The sequence below is a fragment of the Sarcophilus harrisii genome, chromosome 3 (genome assembly GCF_902635505.1).
Source record: "Sarcophilus harrisii chromosome 3, mSarHar1.11, whole genome shotgun sequence".
Taxonomy (NCBI): domain Eukaryota; kingdom Metazoa; phylum Chordata; class Mammalia; order Dasyuromorphia; family Dasyuridae; genus Sarcophilus; species Sarcophilus harrisii.
This window is the reverse complement of record NC_045428.1, coordinates 483217509-483242365: the sequence shown is the minus strand read 5'-3', so window position 1 is coordinate 483242365 and position 24857 is coordinate 483217509. Positions and strand designations below refer to the sequence as shown.

The 24857-nt window shown below is 33.8% G+C and overlaps 1 protein-coding gene across 3 annotated transcripts in view; it reads left to right on the top strand.

The window, feature by feature from the left end:
- Nucleotides 1-24843, top strand: part of ALKBH8 (alkB homolog 8, tRNA methyltransferase) — a 57416-nt gene extending 32573 nt beyond the window's left edge. For all 3 annotated transcript variants that reach the window (XM_003764256.4, XM_031961092.1, XM_023499468.2), the window contains 5 exons: nucleotides 2939-3045; nucleotides 8771-8922; nucleotides 10099-10364; nucleotides 15432-15581; nucleotides 17230-24843. In XM_003764256.4, coding sequence (XP_003764304.2) covers nucleotides 2939-3045; nucleotides 8771-8922; nucleotides 10099-10364; nucleotides 15432-15581; nucleotides 17230-17802 — 1248 coding nt within the window. In that variant the 3' untranslated portion in view covers nucleotides 17803-24843. The remainder of the gene's footprint in view (nucleotides 1-2938; nucleotides 3046-8770; nucleotides 8923-10098; nucleotides 10365-15431; nucleotides 15582-17229) is intronic.
- Nucleotides 24844-24857: the final 14 nt, after the last annotated feature.

Sequence of the window (24857 nt, the reverse complement as noted above, 5' to 3'; positions counted from 1 at the left end):
AGCACTATTGATTGCAAATCTTGAGCGAATTAAAAAAGCTATATACTTGAATCCTTTTTTTCCTTTAAAAAAATTGTGACAACTAGGATTGTTCAGTTAGAATAAAGATCTTCTTGGAAATGGTAAATTTGAAATTTTCGGTCTTTTCTCAAGAAAAAGTGAGTTATATTTACTTTAGAAAAGTGTTAGAAGACAGGAATGTGGGGATTTCCATGTTATTCTTTGAGAATATTAGAAAAGTATATCCCTAAACTTGGACATATGGAGAGTTGGCTCCTTCCCACTCTGCTTTTATTATTAAACTGCTATTTTGATTGAAAATATTAGATCAACAGATCATGTTTAGTATCTACCATAGTCTCTTGAACACAACAGGTGCTTGAGAAATAATGTTTTAATGAGTGAAAAACCAATAGTGTTTCACAAGATTATGTAATACTTAGGCAGTATTAAGTTTGTGTTTTGTTGTACCATTTGGTCTTATTTGATGAAAATTGGCTGGTTGTTCATACTCATAAATGCCAGAGTCTTTAAAAGAGAAAGAATTATGAATAGTTTAATTAGGGTCAGGTTTCAGTTTCTTAGTTAAATCATTTATTAAGCCAAGTTTTCTTCATTAGTCATTACTCTCTGCCAGGAAGGGAGAATGTGCATAAATTTTGTGGATACATATGAATTATAAGAACTGTCCTTATCTTTAAGGAGCTTATATCCTTTTTATTTTTTCTCAATTACATATAAAAATATTTTACTATTTGTTTTTCAAAATTTTGTGTTACAAATTCCTTTCCTCTCTTCCCTCTCTTCCCTCTTCCCAGAAAGCAATTTCACATAGATTATACTTGTGAAGTCATGTAAAACATATTTCCATATTAGCCCTGTTGCAAAAGAAAATACAAATAAAAAAGCCCAAGAAAAATAAAATTTAATAAGTATGCCTCAATCTGCGATCAGATTCTATCTCCAATTAGGATTCATATTCTAGTGGGAGAGACAACATAAATTGATATGTATATAAAAGAGATGTAGAGAGAGAATAAGTGGAAAAAGAGTTATCTGAACTGATGCTGAGTGAAGTGAGCAGAATCAGAACATTGTACACAGTAACAGCAACATCATGAGATGATCTGTTCTGTAGACTTAACTCTTCTCAGCAATACAACAATCCAAGACAAATCCAAAAGACTCATGATGGAAAATGTTGTCCATATCCAGAGAAAGAATTATGGAGTCTGAATGCAGATCAAAGAATACTATTTTCAATTTTTTTCTTTCTTGTGTTTTTTCTTTTTGTTCTGATTCTTTTTTCACAATATGACTACAATATGAATTTTCACAATATGAATAATGTGGGAAAATCTTAATATGATTACACATGTATAACCTATATCACATTGCTTGCTGTCTTGTGGAGGGAAGTGGGAGAAAAATTTGGAACTCATTCTTGAAAAAGTGAATGTTGAAAACTGTATTTATATGTAATTGGAAAAAAAATAGTTTTTATTTGATCCTGGAGATATTAAAAGACTTCTAGATGTATTGAGTAAGGAACTAATGTGGTCAGCTTTAGGAAAATTACTTTAGCTGCTGAGTTTAGGATGGATTAGAAATAGGAGTAGGGATAAGATTTGGGGCAAGAAGATCAATTAAAGCTAATTGAATTAATCTAAATGAGATGTGATGGGACCCTGTACTATGTGTTAACCATGTGAGTAGAGAGACAACATTGGACAATGGAGTAGACATATGGGGAAAAGGAGCAGAGAAGAAATTAAACATTTATATAACACCTACTGTGTGCCAGGCACTATGCTAAGCACTTTTTTTTTTAATAAACATATTGCATTTGATCTTCAAATTAGTTTTCCCAGCATAGCTACTTTTATTATCCTTGTCTTATAGTTAAGGAAAAGGAAATAAAGGCCAAGTGAGAGATAAGGTTAAGCGATTCGCCTAGAGTCATAAAACTATTAAATATATGAGGATTTGGACTCCAGGACCAGTGTTCTATCTATTGTGCCACTGACTACCACTCATATCATGTGATGTATACAAGTCAGAAGCCAGAGATAGCATGGTGGTTTTAAACCTGGCTAACTAGGAATATGGTGGCATTTTGGACACGAATAAGATAAATGGGAAAAAGAGAGAGTTTGGGAGAATAGATTTTGGATTTGTTGTGTTTAGGATGCTTTTGGGATATCTTATTTGTGATGTTCAAAAGGTAATTGTCGATACAGGACTGGTACTCAGGAGAAAGATTAGGGCAGCATTTGTAGATCTGGAGATCATTTGCATGGAAGTGATCATTGAACCCATGAAAGCTGATGAGATCACAAAGCAAAATAGTATAAATCATGAGTTCTTAACCTTTTTTAAAAATCATAGATGCTTTTGGCAGTCTAACAAATGTTACGGACCATTTCTTAGAGTTGTTTTCAAATGCATAAACAGAATACATTAAATTAACAGATAAAATGATATTGAAATACAGTTATTAAAATATTTTTTCAAAAACAATTTCATAGGCCTCAAATTTAGAACCTCTGATTCAGGAAAAAAAAAAGAGAGAAGTCCCAGTCAATACAGAATAACAATAATATAAAAGAATTGTTAACTTATTTTTATATCCTGAGAGATGATAACTGCAGAAAGAAAGGAGCACTTTTAAATATGGATAATATAGGGATTTATTTTGTTTGATTACATTTATATTTCAAGGGTTTTGTTACTCTTTTTTTCATGAGGGATAGATAGGAAGAAGACAAAAAATACTTGTTAATTGAAAAAAACCTAAAAAAATCCTTAGCTAAGAGCAACCCTTTCTTAGTGAGAATATTTATACTCATATCCATTTTATTTAGTATTAGCTCAGAAAGCAAGAGTCATTTTTTCATTCCACACAAGTTTGATAATTATGTTTTGTCTTTTCATTAAGATTGTCATGGATTTTAAGCACCCAGATGGTTACACAGTGTCAGTTATGCTACCTCAACGGAGTTTGTTGGTGATGACAGGAGAATCTAGATACCTTTGGACCCATGGGTAGGTATTGAGACATCTATGTTGGTATTAAACTTGTTTCATAGAATTTTGAAATAGAAATACTCTGAGAGATTGTTTACTCTAATCCTTTCCTTTTACAGAGGAAAAACCTAGGGTCTGGTGGTGGGAGGGCAGGGAGAGCCAGGGAGGGAAGGTAAGTGACTTGTCTGTTATTCCACAGGAAGTACATTCTCTAGAGTTAAGTAAGAAATTTCATTTCTTCTTATCTAGACTTATGAATAATTTTGTCTATGAGTAATTTTGTTGTGAGGCACCCAAATGAGAGCTATTATAACCTTTTAAAAGTTTTTTGTTTCTTTGTAATGACTTTATATAATTACATTTTTCTCTTGTTCCTCATTTTGTTTGATAATTTCTTTTAAGTTTCCTGTGGTGGATCATCTTCCAAATACTATTGCTCATTGTGGGTGTAATTCTGGAACTTTGTCTTTTTTTCTCTCTTCACTGTTTTTGGTGACTTCATCAATTTATATGGACTTAATTATCATCTGTGTACAGAAAGCTCCCAGACCTTTATAGTCTCTCTTCTTGTAGATCCTCCAACATTTATGTTTTTTGTTTGACTATGCTAATCTGATGAGTGTTAGGTAGAAAGAATCTTATAGTTGCTTTAATTTTTATTTTTCTAATTAGTGTTTTGGAGTCTTTTTTTTTTTTTTTTATATATATATGGCTATTGATGATTTGGATTTCTTTCTTTGAAAACTGCCTGTTCATATTCATTGACCATTTACCAACTGGGAGAATGGTACTTATTTTTATAAATTTGAATCAGTTCCTCATATATTTCGGAAATAAAGCCTTTATCTGAAAAATTCTGCAACTACTAAATTTCATGAATGAGAGAGTAGTATACCTATGACTTAGGAATATAACTTAGGGACTTTGTGGAGAAGAACAAGAGTGGATTTGAAGATAACAATTAGGAAGCTATTGCAATAGTCCAGGCAAGATGTAGTAAAGGGCTGTGTAGTATGGTATGATTAGAGAAAAGAGGTAAAATTTGGGACATATTGCAATGGAATAAGTCAGACATGATAATTAGAGATGGTAAGCAAGTCAAAAATGATTTGTAGTTTTTAAACCTGAGTAACCAGAAGATTAATGGTGCCCTTGGCAGAAAGAGAAGTTAGGGGCCGAGTGGATTTAGGAGATGATGTAATGAGTTGTTTTTGAATTTTTGTGTTTGAGAGGTTGGGGAGAGACAAAGAAAAGAGAGAGAGAGAAGAGAGAAAGAGAGAGCAAGAGCGAGAGAGAGAGAAAGAGAGAGAGAGAGAGAGAGAGAGAGAGAGATCACTATAAAGGCTTAAGGGGTTAAATTTATGTCATTTGCCAGTTTGACAAGCCTGTCACTTTTGCCTCTATCCAAGTTGTAGAAATTAGCCCAGGACCAACTACAGATTCTGGGAATATTCTTGCAAGTGCTGTTTTTCTAAACTGACATGGAACTTTTAATCATTATTTTGGGGGAACTAGCCATTCAAACAGATGTGAACCTACCCTAGCCTAATATCTCTGTCCTATCTACCTATCTACCTGATAGTTAAATGCTTTGCTAGATAAATGATATCTACAGCATCCTGCTGATCTAGCCATCTCGTTATCCTGATGTGAACTGTTCTTGATGCAAGATTTCATTGTTTGTATTTGTATCCTTGGGATTGTTGATTGATTGATTTAGGAAATTATGCTGGCTCTTTTTGATTAGTACTTATTTTTTAAAATGTTCATTAATGATCACTGAAGTAGTACATTCTAAAATTATTAAATCATGCTCATTGATCTATAATTTGCTGATTCCTTTTCCTTTTTTTTGAAAATCAAGATATTTACTTTTTTTTCAGGCTTGCAGCAACTCTTCTACTTCTTCATAATCCTTCAAAAATGATTGTCACGATGGACAGTAGCTCAGTACTTTTATCTTTTACTCTTTTTATGCCCTTTGATATAATTTAAGGCATCTGTTTGTTATAATGAATAGAATGGCAGGCCTGGAGTCAGGAACACTCCTCTTCTTAATCTGGTCTGAAACTCTATCTGTGTGACCCTGAGCAAATCACTTAATCCTTTTTAGCTCAGTTTCCTCATCTGTAAAATGAACTAGAGAAGAAAATGGCAAACTACTTCATTGTCTTTATCAAGAAAACCCCAAATGAGGCCGTGGAGAGTAAGACATGACTGAAAATAACTGGCAACATCTACAAATGACACAATTTATATAAGTCTAATGATTTCAACTCACCAAGGGCAGTTAAATGCTTCCTTATTATCTCCCTATTTATTTGGATTTCAACTCCATTTTAGCCCTTTTTTTCCTTTATAAAGAATCTTTTCCTTGGGGGAAAATATACTATAAGAGTTTAACAGCTCTTCTTTCTCTCTTCTGCCCAATTATCATCATTCCAGATACCTAGAATAATAACCTAGCCCATTCTTTGATCCTCCTAATCTCTGCAAGATGGTTTTACCCTGACATTCTTCTTAAAGAACTATATTGTTCTTGTGTACCCTCTCATTGACAGCTGTTGATTTCATCTTTTGTACATATCTTGCAAAACTCTTTAAGTTGGTAATAAGTTTTCATTGTGCCATTTTCCTGGTTACTAACTTTCAGTAATTCCTTACTGTTTCTGACATAATTTAAACTCTTAACTAACATTTTACCTTCTCCCTGCATCTGAACTGCACTTAAGCTCTTTTTACTCATCCTGTGAAAATACCTCTCATCTTCCACCTTGTACTGTTTTTTTTTTTTTTTTTTGCTTTAAACATTCTTTTCCTCACTTAAGTTGGTTTTCCTACTACCTTTCCAACTCTTGTTCTGTTATCCAAGACTAGATTCAGTTCTCATGCATTTGTAGAAATCTTCCTTATAACCTATATAATATATGCTTCAGCTTCTTAAACTGTGGTACACAACCCCATATGGGGTCTCATAATTGAATTTGGGGGTTATTAAATTATAATTTGTTGTCAGTGTTTTATTTGTAAATGTATTTTATTTACTTGTCTACCTGAGGTCATGTGAAAAGGGGTCATGAGTGGAAAAAGTTTAAGAAACCTTGCTATATGAATCCTGATATGCATATATACACACGTACATGAGTAAATAAATAAACAAGTATATAAATAAGTGAATATACATGTACATATATTTATATATGTGTGTATATATACATTATATACATGTATTTATATATGTGTATACATATATACATATATGTGTGTGTGTATATATATACACACAGAGAGAGAAAGAAAGAGAGAGAGTGTGTGTGTATGAGCGAGCACATGTTATGGTTCATATCATTTTTCGGGCAATAATGATACTCGGTTTTGTCTTAAGCAGTTACTTATATTACTTTTTAAATCTTTCTACATTTACTTTCTCTTCCCACATAGACTTCTTGAGATGAGAGAGTCTTGTACTTCTTTAAATAATCGTAATATGTAACTTAGGGCCTTATATAGTCAGTAATTTTGATCGCAAGCAGCTAATAAAGCAACTTCTATCTCCTAATATAGAATATACTTTATCTTTATAAATTATTTTTTGGGGAGTTGTAATATTTAGTTTACTTTTTTTCCTTATTACAATGTTAGGAAGAAAAACACATCATTAATACAGATTCATCAAAAATACATCATTTAAAAAAAGATGTTGAATAAAGTTAAGATAAAACATGATTCTGGATAAAGTGAGTCTCATTAAAAAATAAAAAGAACTTTATAAAAGCAGGTAAAGGATGATTAGTACTGAAAGTTCTGAAAACTGGTAGTGAAGCTCTTTTTTCCATTGGTTTTCACCAAAATTAAATTAGTTTTATGGATATTTATTTAAATCAGTATTCAATTGAATGAATTCTCTTCAGGGAATAAAAAATTTTGAAGTCAGGTTGATTTTAGAAAAACCTAGAAAGAGTTGCATGAAATAATAAAAAAGTGAGCAGAACCAAGACAATATTGGATACAGTTAACAGCAAGACTGTTCAAAAAATAGATGGTTTGGAACTTAAAATATAACCTCCCTAAATTAAATTTTAAAAAAGAACTCACAAGTAATAAAAGATAAAGGATCTTTAATAGAAAGGAAATCCTTAAAAAGAATAATTAATTTTGTAAAGCAGATTAACTCTTTTGCTCCTAGAAAGGAGGTGTAAATCTACTTTCTTATGGCTTCACTCACAATTATTATCTGTAACATTTTTTAAACCACAATATCCGACTTAGGCCATCATTCCCTTCTCTGTTGCCTTCACTTAGAAGTTCCTTAAGCTTAGAGACTGTCTGAGACTGTTATGGGTTTTGTATTTCTTTCCCCTATATTTAGCACCGAGCTTGGCACATAGTAAAGGCTTAATAAATACCTTTATTATTATTCATTCATTTATCTAAAGTTCCTTATTGGTTTAAATTGTCTAGAAAGAGGTCTAACTTATTCTTTTGAGTCTCCTAGGTTCAAAATTATAAATTTAATCCCTTTCAAAAATTAGCAGTCAATTTTTGCTTACTTGTACTTTCCACAAATTACCTTCTCCTTTCAAATCATAACTTAAAGACTTAATAACTTGTGTGACTAAGGGCAAGTCTTTTAACTTTTCTGATTTTCTCAGTATAAAATGGAGAAAATTTTACTTAGCTTTTTTGAAAAGAAAGTGTTTTATAAACGCTAAACTACATGAACATATGTGGTCATGTGAATCTGTTACTATTCTTCAGTACTATTCCAATCCTGTATACAACATTTAGAAGTCATTTATTAATTTCATCCCATCCAAAATCTAGACTTCCTTCAAGATCTGCCTACCTTGATCACCCCAGACCACAGTAATTATACCTTCCTTTAAAATGTTAACAGAACATTCTACTATTTGGCTATATACTGCCATATATAAAGTGGTCCAGAAGCCTTAGTGAACCTGTAATCTTTAATAACTTCAAAACTTACAAAAGTATTATTCAGAAGTTCACTTTTAAAATTTCTTTTATATTCATTTAGTTTTGTGAATTTTAAATAATAAATTTAAAAATTTTAATTTTAATAAAATGAGACACCCTAGTATTGCATTGTGACAGTTTCTAGGTAACACTTTCTTAGATCAGTGGATGGATAAGAGGAAGTTCTTTTCTTTGGCTACTTCAGTCACCTGATCTTTCTCCATGAGCTTTTTCTTGTGAGAACACATCAAAGCTGTCATGTTTGCATCAAAACCTAGTTCTTTTGGTGATTTTTGTGATTATGAATTCAAGCTGTCACTGGGCAGCAATTGACAAAATTTTTGCAAAGTTCAAAAGTCCCCCCAAACAAGATGTAACACAAGATGGTGGTTATATTGAATTTTTAATAGGCATATATTATAATTAATTTTTTGATGGGGAGATAAACTTGTAGCATTTATACTTCTGAAGTTATTAAAGTTTAAAATCACATTAAAACTATTGTGACATTGTATAGTGTTGTCTTTTCTATACATACATATCTTCCAACCTGCTGACTCTAAATTTATAGTAGGCAAAGATCATATCTTCTACCTTTTTTTCTTACAATGCTTCTTTCAATATTTTGCATATAATAGTTGCTTAGTATGTTTTTACTCAATTCATGTGTTATACAATTTATACTTTTTATTGTTTAATATGAAATATTTCATTAAAATGAAATGCTAACAATTCTTTGTACTTTCATCTTCTCTTTACAAAAAAGAATCACACCCAGAAAATTTGATGTTATTCAAGCATCTCAGAGACAGAAAAGTGGAGTTATCACTAGTGATGCTGGAAACTTAACATTAAATAAAAGAAGAGTGCGGACCTCATTTACATTTAGGAAAGTGAGGAGAACACCTTGTGATTGCAGTAAGTATGTGACTTCTACTGTTAAATCAACTTTACTAGTTCTTGTATAAGGGGAAGTGAACAATGAAAGAGTTACATTTAAAAAATAGATTAAAACAAAATATTCTTTGCACAGTTATTGGTCTGAGCACAAATTTGTTGATTGTCAAGATTCAAAATTACTTCTCTTTAACCCTATAGGGGAGCTGCATGTGACAGATTGTTACATAGTAGGTTACCATTAAGGGGAATAAATATTGATTTATTTTTAGTTAACTTGGAGCCATGGAAAGTGGGGGAAAAGCATATTAATAATTGATTGGCAAGGGGCAGCTAGGTGGCTCAGTGAATAGAGTACCAGCCCTGAAGTCAGGAAGACATGAATTCAAATTTGGTCTCAGACACTTAATACTTCGTAGCTGTAGGCTATGTCACTTACCCCTAATTGCCTCAGCAAAATAATAATAATAATAGTAGTATTAGTATTTTACAAATATTATCTCACTTTACCATTAAAACAGCACTCTGAAGGAGGTAATATTGTCTCTGTTTACAGGTAACAGATGTGTTTATAGAGATGCTTATTATTTTCTAAAGGGAACTTAAAGCATAAAATTCCTTATTGATCAATGAGTCTTTATTAAAACAACTATGTGTACCTGATACCTTGCTGGTTGTTTGGAGGGATCCTGAAAAGTAGAAGGCATTGTCCCTCACTCTTCAGGAGTTTAGGTCTAATTTTAGAGATAAGTTTTATTAGGAAAATATTTCTTGGATACCTTGGTAATGTGACACTGATGTATTTAACAAGCCCTTATTCAGGGAGGTTAGTTTATAAGTTTATTTTTGTTTTGGAGCCCAAAGTCATCCACAGAAAGTTACAGTATAGATTTAGAGAATTGTTTTTTTTTGTTTTTGTTTTTAGTAATAGAAGTAGCTTTTAACTTTTGGTTAGTCAGATGTTCATAATTTCTAAGAGAGTCAAAGTGATTGAAGTGATAATTAATTGCATTCTGTCAAAATTCAGCCAGGATACATACTACTCTTTCACTAAGGGTTTTATTGCTTATAAGCACTTTATTTTCTAGAGGAATTAATAATGACCATTTGTAGTGATTTCTTTTTTAAGAAAAAATAATAAGAAATTTCATGCATATCAGTTTAAAGATTGATTTGTTATATTCTATCTTATTTCAGGTTACCCTTTGTTCTGTGATAGTCAGAGTTGTCATCAAAATGAAACTTTCCCCTCCTTCCCAGAGAATGACAAAGAAGCCTCAGAACTGGAACAGGAATATGTCCATAGAGTTTATGAGGAGATAGCAGAGCACTTCAGCAGCACAAGGCATACCCCATGGCCCCAGATTGTGGCATTCTTGAAAGCTTTACCAAAGGGCTCAATAGTGGCAGATATTGGGTGTGGAAATGGAAAATATCTAGGCCTGAATAAGGAGATATATATGGTAAGTCAACTTCCTTGGTTTTCTTGAGGTTTTTTGAAAATGGTTATCTTACTCCCCTGTAATGTAGCTTTTTTTTTTAAACTCCAAAGAAACTGTGCTTTCCCTGGTATAATTTTTTCATTCACTGATATAGATCATAGATAGATGGTCAAATTCACTACTAAGTAGCCAGCTGTCTAGTGATGATTTTTCTGAATATATCCAAATTGGTCCCATTTGCAACTGGGCCTATAATGAAGGGCCCAATAGAGCTAAGCTGACACTAACAGCTCTTGTGAATAAAAGCTCCCTCTTTTTTTGACGTAGACATAGGAATATAAAATCAAATACACCATATTGCTGTGCCAGGGTTGTTTGGGGTTTATTTAACATTTTTAAAGTGCCCAAAAAATTATTTACCCACAATTTTGTGGCCCCTTAATATCAATTGTAAGGTTAGTGGGGGAAAATTATCATCTTTAGAATTATTAAGTAATAACAAGATTTGCCTATTTCCTGAAAATATTTCTATAAACTAATATCCGTATGAGCATGAAGCATCCAGGGCATAAAGCTATTTGGTTTATTTTGTTGTGTGACCAAGTATCCTCTTAGTACAATGATAGTATACAAGATTGAGAACCAGCGAGAACTCCCATTCTTTATTCATTCTTCAAGGGACATGAGTGTGTGTGTGTGTGTGTGTTTGTGTGTGTGTGTGTGTGTGTGTGTGTGACTCAGGTCAAATAGAATTTAATAATTACAGGTTAGAATTCCATTGGGGAAGAACTAAATCTTATTCCAGATCTAATGCCATCCCTAGTATACTATAGTAATAATGATGATGATGATAATGTATTAATAATTTAGTTTGTTGTTTAAAAATCTTTTTTTATGTATTAGTATAAGAGAGGAAATAAGAAGAACAAGTAAAACTATAATACAATAATTTTCTATCTCCTTCTTCCTTTCCACCAGCAGCCTACTCTTTCTTGTAATCCAATACTATTCTAAAGCAATACTGAAAAAGAAAAGCTCTGGTTAGGTTAATATGATTTTAACTAGGAAATCTTTTCCTTATTTCTACTTCTGATAAATCTTTCTCCTTTTAAATTACCTTCTTTTTATTCTCTTAAAAAACTGGGTCTGTGATTTCATTAACTTCAGGAACTTCTAGGTGAGGAAATTCCCTCTACAAGTACAGTTTGACAGTTTTGGAACTTTTAGAGAGCTGATTGGAGCCCAGAGAGGTTATGTTAGTGATGTCAAATTCAAAAAGAGTATCTCTCTAGTACATAATGACTTAGTAAACTATAAAGTAATATTATCTATGTTGTATTGCATTTTAATTTGTTTTTGTTACACATATCCCAGTTATTTGATTGGACCCACACTTAGGACATTTTCTGTTTTGACAACTCTGGGTTATTTAGCTTTCCCCGGGGGTCATACCACCTTATAGCTCAGAATACAGGACTCAAATTCAGGTCTTCCTGCCTTCACCACCAATCTCTTTGTCAGGAATTATTTCTTAAGCACTTAGTATATGCTAAGAAATTTTCTATTCAGTGTTACAATGTAAAGAAAAACTTTGTATTAATTAGAGCTGTTGAAAAAAAGAGAATTGTCATTCAGGAGGCAGTAGATTCCTCAGGCAGAGACTGTACTGTCATTTTTAAAGATGTTACAGATCTTATTCAAGATTAGGTTAGATCAGGAGTAACTGGGGGTAACATTGGATAGAGCACTGTTTCTGAAATCACAAGATTGAGTTCAAATTCAGCCTCAGACACTTGACACTTACTAGCTTTGTGACTCTGGGCAAGTAGCTTCCCCAATTGATTTGCATCAACAGCAAAAGGAATAGGTTAAACCAAAGTGCCCATGAGTTTTCTTCCAACTCTTAAGATTCTGTTAATCTATGAAATGTTAATTGAAATGAAGTAAATATTTTGAGCAGAACATGTTTGGTTTTTTCATTGGGGCAAGACATATTTATGGCAAGGTCATTTTTTAAAAATATTATAAGAAATATACAGTATACAGAAATATACAAATATACAATATACAGAAATATACAGGTAGAGATTTGGGTGTGTTTTTAAGAGGAGAACTCCAAGTAGAATTTAAATTGGGAAATGTAATATTTATGCTATCTTTGGAATATATGCTGCTTCAAAATACCTATCATTTTATTCTTCCAAAAACACTTGTAGATATCCATGAATAAACTGGTGGTCTCTGCTCATTGTTATTGATCATTATGTAACATCCTCACAAGGACTTTTTTGGGTTCTCTGTCTCATTCTCATATATACAAAGCCTTTAGACCAAGGCTTCTTAACTCAGAGGCTGTTAATTTGTTTTATTTTTTAATATTTTTATAACTGTACTTCCATACAGCTGTAATTCTTTGTAATTCAATATATTTTATGCTTTTAAAACCTAATGAGTAGTCAGCCTTCATCAGATTGCCCAAGACTCTATGACATAAAAAAGTTGAGCCCCTGCTTAAGAGAGACATGAAGATAGATTTGAGAAGAGAAATGCAGGATAATTGTTGTTTGATAATAGAATAAAGAACTTGCAGATAGTTAAATATATGACTGTGAAGGAAAAAAAATGAACTAATTGGGCACATTAAATGAGTCTGAGCCTTTCTCTTAGAGGAGTGAATAGTAGACCTGGAGTATTTTTTCAAAACATTGCCTAGCCTCTCTTCTTTTGGAGAAAAGAAAAAGTAGATCAGGAGGGTTAAGGATGACACTCGTTTGGGGGAAGCACTACTATTATTATGCTCTTTATTTCATTTGTTTTATGTTCCCCAAAGTATGATTTACTTGCTCAAGGCTCTCATGTTATTGGTGTGGCTAGTGGAACTGTATCTCTAAGAAATGAGATTGTCTTCTTGGGAGGTTTAGGTTTCTTGAGGCAGTTCTATGTAAAGGGAAGAATGCTGTCAGTGGATTCAGCAAATCTGGGCTTAAATCTATGCTTTGATGATTATTGACCATGCACAAATCACTTACCTTCTCTGTGCCCACTTTTCCTCAAATAGAAATGAAAGACATTTGAATGGGAGTCCTCTTTTGTAGCTTTTAAGCTCTGTTTCTAAAAATGAGTTCCTTTTTTTCACTTGTTTAATTTAAATAAGCCACTGTTAGTACTTTTGAAAAATAATTCTAGCAAGTATTACTAATTATATGAGCAACAAGAACCAAAATAGAGTGTACATTATTTTGAACAGCATAGTTCCTTAGGAGTATTATGCCATTATTGTTCATTCATATAGTACTTTTCACTATGTCAAAAGATCTCTTCCAATTCTGATATAGAATATGACACCTATTTAATAAAGGACCAAAAATGAATGATCTCATATCATATAAGAAAGAAATGCTCTTGACAGAATGATTAATATCCCTGGATTTTCAGATGGGCTGAGGAAACTGCTGATCATTGCTCATTGTGACAACATATTGTCAGGTTAAATAAAAGCTTGAAGTTACCACTTCTGTCTAATTAAATCTGTATACAATTTTCTTCCTCCCTTTCAAAATTTAAATTAAGAAGGAATGCCTGGGGTAATTAATTGCTAAATTATTTTTTAATATTCCCTAAGCACCTACCCCTAAATGTCAAATCTCCATGGGCCATCTTTGATATTCAGAAAACTAAGAAAAGGAACATAAAAATTTTCAGCAAAAAGAGACACATGCAGTAAGGATATTTGAGGCCACACCAGGCCTTGAAGATACTTGATAAAAATGCAGACTGCCATTTTCATTTTTTCCCATTTCCCTCCTATATACCGTCACAAATATACATATACACTAATAACAACAATCATCATCACCATAATAGCATTTATATAGCAACTGCTATGTGCCAGGCACTATGCTAAGTGCTTTACAGATATTATTTCATTTAATCCTTATAATAACTCTAGAGGGTCAGTGCTATTATAATCCTTATTTGGAAATTGAGGCAGAGATTATGTGATTTGTTGAGAATCACACAGATAGTAAGTTTATGAGGGCAGATTTCAATTCGGTATTCTTGATTCCAGGCTCAATGCTTTCTCCACTACACCATCTAGTTAGCCCATTTTGTTAGCTTGCTACTAACCAAACTCTGAGCCATTCTAAAAATTGTTATTTCTAAAGCTTTTGATCCCCTCATTCTTGGTGGGGTTTAGAAATCCTTCTGTGATAACAATAGGGAAAAGAGGGCTTAGGTACTTGAAAAAAACAATATGCTTGGGAGGTACTATAGTATAGCAGATAAAGGACTGACGAGTCAGAGCAAGTCAGAAAAGTTTGAGTTTTATGATTCTGTTCAGGTCACTTAAAAATCTCAGTGTCCTGAGCAATTCTCTGTGTCTGAGTTGTAGAACAATTATTGGTCTACATTGCTAGGAGTTTCTTTACTGAAACTTCTCTCTATCATGACCATAGTTGTAGATCTAACTGACAAAAAAAAGCGGGATTATTTTATTCCCTTTCAATTTATGGCCACTTAATAGTTGTCACCATATAGTATATATTTGAAAGGCAGATGTGTCTTCTGAGTAATCATAGATAAGTAGATGCTGTTATAAGACTATCACAGTGGTGGAAATTTTTGGCTCTGTATTTAGTAGGGAAAAACAACCATTATAGTGTTTTACAAGAAGCCTTGGATTTCAAACTGTAGTTGTATAGATGGAGATTGATATATATTCCAACTGTTTTCATATTTATCTTCTCATCCATTTGCTTTGTTTCATTAATTTAGTCATTGGACACCTGCTGTATCATTCAAAGTAATAAAACCTGTCCTAGGCAATTGAGTATGGTCCTTCTTTTAACATGTACATAGAATCCATACATGGAAATGGTACCCAGATTCAGTCTGGTTTCCATGGTATTCATGAAAAATCATTCATATCATAGTCTCTGGTCATCATTCTAAGCAGCTAACAGTAGTGACCAAGTAACTTGTTAGTTTCAAGTTTTAATCTATCATAAAGTTCATACAATTTGCTTGCAATTAATATTTTCTATAAAGTTCATACAATTTGCTTGCAATTAATATTTTCTGTTATAGATTGGTTGTGATCGTAGTCAAAACCTCATCGAGATATGTGGGGAAAGGCAGTTTCAGGCTTTTGTCTGTGATGCCCTAACTGTGCCCATTCGCAGTGAGACATGTGATGCTTGCATTTCCATCGCTGTTATTCACCATTTTGCAACAGCAGTGAGTATTTTTCATTTTCTACCTAATGTTATAAGCATGATAATTGAGGATTTATAGATGGATTTTATTTTTTGTTTTATTTTAGGGTTGTTTTTTTTTCTTCTATTCATTACCTTGCATTATCTTTTATTATTTCTCTTTCTTTGAGCATTATCAGCTGGTCTCCCTAATATCCAAAAGAAATGTAGAATGAAAACAGGCTTCATGTGAAGCGATCAGAAAATACATATTTATATGGAAAGACTTACCTACATATCTACAAGAACATATATTGTATATATACATATGTGTTACACTCTCTTAGAAAAAACTCTTATGGTGTTTCTTTTTGTACAAATACTTGTTACTAATTGAACTTAAGTTCCTTTTCTTGCATACACATGCCCACTGATCTATAATCATTACTTTGGTTTTTGTCAGTCATTTTGTTCCCATCAAATAGATCTGTAGTACAGTTTACTGTAAGTTGCTTTAACAATTTAACAAAGGAATACCAAGGTAGGACAGCTAGGTGGTACAGTGGATAGAGCATTGGGCTTTTAATCAGGAAGATTCATTTTCATGAATTCAAATCTAGCCTCAGACACTGGCTGTATAACTTTAGGCAGGTTACTTATCCCTATTTGTCTCAATTCCTCATTGTAAAAAATGAGCGGGAGGAGAAAATGGTAAACTATCCCAGTATCTTTGCCAAGAAAACTCCAAAATGGGGTGATGAAGAGTTGGATGTGAATGAAACAATTGGACAACCACAAAGCAAGGTCCAAGATGTCTAATAAAAATTTTCTTTTTTTTTAAAAATTAAATAGATAGCTCATCAAAACATGGTTCTCACTGATTTCCAGTTGCAGTCAATAGGCTACAACATTTATTAAGTGCTAACTGCATACCAGATACTGTGCTAAGCCCTGTGGATACAAAGAAAGGGAAAGAGCAGTCCCTGTTCTTGGGGAACTCACAATATAATAGAAAAGACAATGTGAAAAAGAAGCTGAAAGTGGAGGAACCTGGTGAAAATGGAGACTTGGCTTGGAGACCTGAGGAAGCCAGACAAATGATGAAATAGTTGCTTGGGCACATTCCTTACAAGGAGGACCTGAGGGGAGCTCTCAGAGGGAGAGAGGGGCACAGGGTCCTGAGGTGATGTTCTCTTCTGGGGGGGTGAGTTTCTGGAGATCATGCAGTCGAGGAGCACAATTGGGAGGGAAATGAAATAGGATTTCACTCCCATAATATGTCTTCTGTGACATATCAATTATTGTTTACATGGATGCTTTGATTATTTAAATGTGAAGGGTTATACATGACAACATTCAGGGAATGAAAGGGGATCTAACTCCTGCAAATGATTGGAGAGTTAACAAGATAAAAACTTCTACTTTTTACTTGTAATCTCAGTTATAGCTTTTCATAATCTGAGAATTCATTAAAGAATGGGAAGGTTCCTATTTTTCTTCAGTTTACTTAGCATGTCTTGGTGGAATTGTTCACTTTAATTTGAAAACAATATTATTATCCATTTTATATGTATATATAAAACATATGTATATACACATATATACACACATACATACGTACATGTATAATACATTTACCATTTTCTTCTTTTATCTTCTTTGATTGATAAATGACAATGTGTTTTTATTAGGAACGAAGACTGGCAACCCTCCAAGAATTGGCTCGACTCCTGAGGCCTGGAGGAAGGGCTCTCATTTACGTCTGGGCAATGGAACAAGAATACAATAAGCAGAAGTCTAAGTACCTCAAGGGGAGCAGGGATAGTGATGAGAAGAAAGAGCATTTCAGCAGTGGTGTGTTGGCTTCAGGGCCACTTGGAGAGCAGAATCCTGGCACCAGCAATCATGATTCTGTATGTTCTATCTCGGCTATTAATGACTTGACAAGGGAGGAAGGTAGTAATGCAAATGGAGTAATTAATTCCAAGCTGCCAGTTCACATTAATAGGACTTCTTTTCATTCTCAAGATGTACTGGTTCCTTGGCACCTCAAAAGGGGCCCTACGAGAGAGAAACATTCTGAGCCACAGAAACTTAAATCTGATCCGGTGGGTCTACCTGATTCAACCCCTATATTTCACCGCTATTACCATGTATTTTGTGAAGGAGAACTGGAAGCAGCATGTAGAATGTTAAATAACATAAGCATTCAGCAAAGCTATTATGATCAGGGAAACTGGTGTGTGATTTTCAAAAAGCTCTGACTCTAAGTACTTCACATAGGCAAGATATGCTTAATCATTTTTATAAAAATTAGTTGACCATTTCTTTGGCTAAGAAAAAAGTCTTCTGGGGACAAAGTCCCATCAAACCTATTTACTAGAAAATTGAAGAAGCAGAGAAATGGTAGTTTATCAGCAGACGTTTAATCTATATGTGTACCCTGCTCTACCATCTGGTTGACCTCAGATAAGGCATTTAATCTCTCTTTCCATCTGTCAGCTGGGATTTATAATATAGTTTTTTTTTTTTTAAGCTTTATTCACAGGTACATAGACTTTGTAAAAAAAAAACAAACGAATGAATTGAATCAAAAAATTGAATTGAAAAGCTTTGATATCTTTAAATTTATATCCTTTTGATGGAAGGTGTTTCTCTTTAAAGCATTAAGGAGTGCCTTATTTTTAAAATATTAATTTCAAATTCTTTTTAATTCATGCAGAAATCACAATCTAGTAGTGTCTTAATAAATTTGTAATTTTTAATAAAAGAACTTAAATCTTATTGACACTTAAATAATTATCCCTTCAATAGAAACTGTTTGTATTTTTAACCTTGGATTTGTATTTATTTATTTGGAGGGTAGAATGGGATTTGATAATTCATATTAATCAGGAAGCTCTCTAACTTTGAGGTTCCCCCAAATTTTCAACCTGGTCCCCTTTCTTTTTTACATTCTCTACTTTCACACTACATGATATTAGTTCCTATCAGCTCAGTGATCATTTCTGTAAATCATTCCCAGATCTATATATCAAGCTCTAATTATTACTGAGTTACACAATTTTAGTTGTCTCTTGAGCATCTCAAACTATGTTTCTTCAGGCATCTCAAAACTCAACATGTCTAAACAGAATTCATTTTCTTTCTCCCCAAATCTTTCCCCTTCCAATTTTCCCCATTACTCTTGAGGATTCCACTATCTTCTCAATTACACAGACTTATGATTTTGATGTTTTCCTAGACTCATCACCCTCAGCTAGCCCATTGTCAAATTTTGTTTCTACCTTTATAGCATCTCTTATATACATACCTACTCTCCACTTATTCTGCCACAATTCTAGGTCAAGTTCTCATCACTTCTTGTTTGGACTGCTATAGTTGTCTTCTAACAGTCTCCTTACCTCAAGTTTCTCTCCATTCCAAACCATAATCCAATTAGGTGCTAAGGTGATTTTTATAAATTATAGCTCTGGCCACATCATCCCTCTGTTCAGTGATCTTTACTGGCTCCCTATCACTTCCAGGATTAAAGATAATGTCTTCTAGCGTTTAAAGCACTACATAACCTGGATGTGATCCCTTCCTACCTATTTAATACATCTTACTTCTCTCCACAAACCTACTTAAACATGACATAGCATCTCCCATTCTTGCAGTGGCCATACCTCCTACCTTGAATGCTCTGCTCTTAGACTTAGCTTCTTAGTTTTTCCAGCTTTATTCAAATCATCTCAAATATTGTCTTTTGCAGGAGGTTTTTCCCAGTCTCTCTGACTGATGTCTTTTTTCAGATTATCTTCATCTACTCTGTTTATATCTTCTATGTATCTACTTATTTATATGATTTCCCCTTATAATCTTTAAGGGAAGGAACTTTTATCATTTCTTTGTGTCTTTAGTGCTTCACACAATGTCCCATGCTTAGCAGATAATAGATGTTGACTAACTGAAAAAGTAGGATCATTTGAATATGACTATGATGACAAATTCCAGGTAGAATAATTAACCAAAGCTAAACTCACAGACCCCTTACAGATCTCCATGGATAGATAGGTTAACCGAGAATCAGCTCTTCTAATCCTCTTATTAAAGGGTATGATGACCACAGAAGGGCCTAATTGCCCTTCTGGCTAAAAAAAAATAACCATTTTACATTCAATGGAAACAATATTTCTTCTATTTGGTTGTTCTATTTCTTTTAACTGTTCTTTTTTGGTTTCTGTTGGATTTTTCTTCCTATTGTCACCTTAGTCAGGCCCTCAAAACTGTATCATTGTCCAAAGACCTTCTCTAATTATTCTTTCTCCAGGTGAACTTTTCTCCTCCAATCAATTTACTAGTCACTTTTATGCAAATTATTCCTCAGCCCCCATCTCACTTTTCCAACACAAAGTCAAATTCAACATGTCTACATGGTCTTTATTTAATCACTTAGAAAGAAAGAGATAGAACAACTGTGTAAAATAGAAGCCTAATTAATAAATTTGATAGAATTTTCTTATTTAACTCCTTTTAGCAGTTCAGTTTAATAATATGTGAATATGGCCCTGTAGCTGTGCTATTTTGGATTTGTGTGTTCATTCATTGATGGCTGTCAAATATGACATTAACTATTACAATCCTTCTATAATAACACCTGCAAACAAATACAATAGTTGTTTTGTACTCAGAGTCACCAACAAACAGATGTTGTCAGTGTGTTGTGTGAAAGTAGAAATGGAGAAAATTCAGCCCAGAACATATTCCAGATGAATGATATTAGAGGATGCTTTACATTTCCTTCCTTTCTGTTAAGAAATGATAAACTTTGAGATAAAAATGTTACATGTGCTGTCAGTTCTAATAACTACTCTCTGGTTTTTCTTAACTGTTTTTCAAAAGAAAAATACTGTTCTTGGAGAGAATTTTAATGGGGAAGTGACAGTTATATCAAAATGAAATGCATCAGTAATTTTAAAAAGACCAAATATATATATCATTCCTACTGCATTGCCTTAATTTGCCAGCCTAATGAATCTGTCAAAAGTTTAGTCTGGCATGCCTTGCTATTAGTAAAAATGTTATGTCCTGATCAGCTACTTCTTAAAATGTTAATAAAATATTTTTAGTGATTCATTACAAGGATATTTTATGAGAATTGACACCAATAACAAACTCCATTCCTTTCTATTCATTCTTAAAATTTGTTATTCAGTCAAAACTTCAAAAAATCATAGAACATATTGACGATGATAAAATAAAATTTCTAAGACAAAAATTTTGAGAAAGGTAGAGCAGAGGGTAAAGAAGATAACTACAAGATCAAAGTGGAGCTATTTGGATTAAGGAAAGGAATCACAGGGACCCTGTTAGAAAAGCAGCATTTTTTTTCAGAAACTAAAAATTAAGATATCTTGCAGCTGGACAAAAGGACAGTTGCAAGGGGAAGATAACACAGATGGGAGTCAAAGCAGGGAAAACCGAGGATGTAAGGCTGAATGGACTCATATATGGTGAAAGAATGCTGGTAGGATGGAGCCAAGTTTCTTCAGAATTAAGGAATGCTGAAGAAATATCTGGGCATCCATAGATGGTGAACTACATCAAGAAGAGAAGAAAAAGTATGTGGTATCTTGGAATCAGAGCCAGAGAATGTAGAAACAAACTCCAGCTCCTATTAGTACCTCTGTGATTATGGCAAGTACCCCTGGGCTTTCCTTGACTCATTTGTAGAATGAGAGTAGACTAATTGCCTCTAAGGTCCCTTCTAGCTAATTAACCTATGGTTAATTAATTTTACATCCAGGGACTTAAGGATTGTGTGTGTGTGTGTGTGTGTGTGATAATTTTGAAGTTTTGTCTTTGTACTATTCTTTGACCTACCTATATTCCCTTTTAAAAATGTCTACTCCTTTTTAGGAAAGAAATCATCCCTTGAAGTTTTCTAAGAGTTCTAGTGAAAACATTGAGGAATGATATATATTTTGGGGGACTGGAAGGTAGGTATTGAGTAGGATGACAGCTCTACTTCCAACCTCACAGTAAAGGAAAAGCACCAAACTGAAAATAATTGTTGGTGCTAGCACAGCCCATCAAGGGTAGAGCAATATTCCAGGTCTGTGCCCTCTCAGGTTAATTCATACCATTAAGTTTATGTCTTTCATAAAAAAGGGCTTCACAAAATGATTTGGGATGATTTAGAAAATTTCATAATGCCAGTTGTTCAAGATATGTCTTAACAAATAGTTTTGTTAAATCAATTCCAAAATGCAAAAATGTCAAGATTTCTCAGTCCCTTCTGAGCCGATTTAGCATTCAAGAGAGATGACAAATTCCCATAGAATCATATAGGAAAAGTAGCAAGAGGTAGCAAAAATGTTTCTATAATGACACTGAAGAGATATGGGTACTAGTTCTGGCCCACTCCTTAATCAGCTATATATATCCTAGTTATAGCTAGTTGCATCTAGGTAATGCATTGATTGGGGAGTGCTAAACCTGGAGTCAGGAAGACCTGATTTCAAATCCAACCTCAGACACTTGGGAGCTTGGCTAAGTCATCTGATTTCTATCTGTCTCAGTTTTTCATCTACAAAATGGAGATAATTAAAAATGAAAAGATATTTACAAAATGTTTAAGGAGTTGCATTCACCCTGTCAATAAACAATTATGTGCCTTAAACTGTACTAAATGGTAGTGATACAAAGAGAAGCATATGATCGTTTTCTCCCCTCAAGGAGTTTATAATCTTATGGGAGAGAAAACAAGCAAATATTCACAAACAAGCTATATTCAGGATAAATAGGAAATAAAAATGGGAATGATTTCTATAAAATACGAAATTAGTGGGAAGGCATTAAAATTAAGAGGAGTTGGGACATGATTCCTGTAGAATATTGAATTTTAGTTGGGAAATAAAGAAACCCAGTAGGCGAAGATGAGGAGGGAGAACATTCCAAGCATGGGGGATAGTCAGAGAAAATGCCCAGAACTGAGAAAGAGAGTATCTTGTTCATGCATCTTCTAGGAAGTGAGAGTCACTGGGCTAAAGAGTACTGCAGAAAGTAAGATATGGAAAGATAGGCAAAGGCTAGATTATGAAGGACTTTGAATGCTAAACAAGATTTTGATTTTAGAGGCAATAGGATGTTGGAGCTTGCAGGGGATGGAGGAGAATTAGTGGATCATTATGACAGAGCCATGCTTGAAAGCAATTACTTACTTTCTTGGCTGAATGGAGAATGGATTGGAGCAGGTGAGAACTTACAGTAGACAGAACTATCAGCAAACTATCACAGCAGTTCAAGTGCCAAGTGATGAGGGTGGTAGCAATGTCAGAGGAATAGCAATGATTGGCTGACCACTATGGGAGGCAACTTTTTCTTTTACATAAAGAAGTTTAGTTATCAACCAATGAGGAATCATTTATTAAGAACATACTGTTGAGGTATCCAGCGAGTATCTCAGTATCATTTTTGACAGAATTCAGGCTCACTCTCCAACCCAAACAAAGGCATTTGGCTGGGATGATGCACCCAGTGGGCTCTATTCCTTAAAGGAAATAAGCACACCCATGGAGTGAAGCATTGTAGAAGACAGAAAATATTAACATCCTGGGTCTGGCCCAAACCAAGATCAACTGGGAAAGAAGGCAAACAGGAGCCATGCATGTGGCTATCCAGAATACATATACAAAAGCCCACTTGGGAGTACTGATATATGGTAATGATATTATAATAAGGCTGCCTGTATCATAAACTCACCCAAAGATCAGCAAAAGCAGCATGTTGGGAAAAGTCATTTCTGAGGTCTCATGTCCAACATACTACATGATAATGCATTTACTGGTTAAAATATGCTTAACCTGGGCAACGGTGGCTCCTTGTTGTCTAGCAATTGTTAACACAATTGTTGCTGATGTTGCTATCCCATCAATACTATATATTAAGACCTGTGCCATGTGGTGGAGTTACAAAGACAAAAATAAAAGTCTCTGCCCACAAACAGTTCACATTCTACTGTACAGAAGTACACATTTGAGTGTACAGAAGCTCATTATAGAGGAGAGGATGCTAGTAGCTGAGGAACAGAAAGGACTCCCTGTAGAAAGTACCTCTTGGGCTGGGTTTTTGAGAAAATTCAGAATTCTAATAAAGAGGGATAGTATTCAGGAGTGGAGGGCAGAGCAAAGGCCCAGATGTGGGAGAGTTATATATGTAAGTAATACCAAGAAGGTCACTTTGACTTGAAAACATAATATGTAGGCGAAAAATATTTACTGGGTTAGTAAAGATGGAGGTTGGGGCATAGTTGTTAAGGGCCTTAAATGTCAGAGAAATTTGTACTTCATGTTAGAGCCAAAGAGGAATCTACTGAAGTTTATTTAACAAAAGAATGCTGTGGTCAGATCTGTGCATCATAAAGACAGTAATAGTGCCTGCAACGCTCTTATTTTTATTTAAGTTTTTCCCATAGAAATAATAATTCACATTTATTGGCAAGTTGAGGTCTATTAAACATTTTGTTGCTTATCAGGACTTTGTAATTTGGATAATTTTTTTTTTTCAGTTGAGGGAACTGAGGCTCAGAAAAGAGAGTGAATAACCAAATCCTGTAAGTGTATTTGGCTGGGATTAGAACCCTGATCTCCTGACTTATGGTTTTTTTTTTTCATATAGAATAAAAACATTTTTCAGCAATACCTTTTAGACAAAAGAATTGCTTTTGTGCTTACAGATTTTTTAGAAGGATTTGTAGCTCATTACCTCAGAGTTTTGGAGGAAATTCAGAATTCTAATAAGGAGGGGTTGTATTCAGGAGTGGAGGCAGGGCAAAGGCCAGACAAGGGAAAGTTATGTATGTAAGTAATATCAAGAAGGTCAGTTTGACTTGAAAACAGAATATGTAGGTGATAAATATTTACTAGATCAGTAAAGATAGAGGTTGGGGCATAGTATGGATGGAAGTGGAAGGTAGCGAAAAAATGAGATATTATAGTACAGTGGCAAGAGTACCAGGTAGGTACTCAGAAGACCTGGGTTTGAATACCATTCCTACTACTTACTTTGTGATTCTGGGTAGGTCACTTCTGTAAGTCTCAGTTTTTTCATCTGTAAAATGGAGCTGCCTTACCTCCAAGAATTGTTGTGAGGATCAAATGAGATAACATGTAAAGCATTTTGTAAACTTCAAAGTGCTCATCATTCCTCATATAAAAATAGGTGGGGGAGGAAGGGTTAGACTAGATTACTTACAGAGTCCCTTTTATCTCTACTCTTGGAGCTTACGTGCTTATATATATGCATGTATGTATATATATATATACATATATTTCTC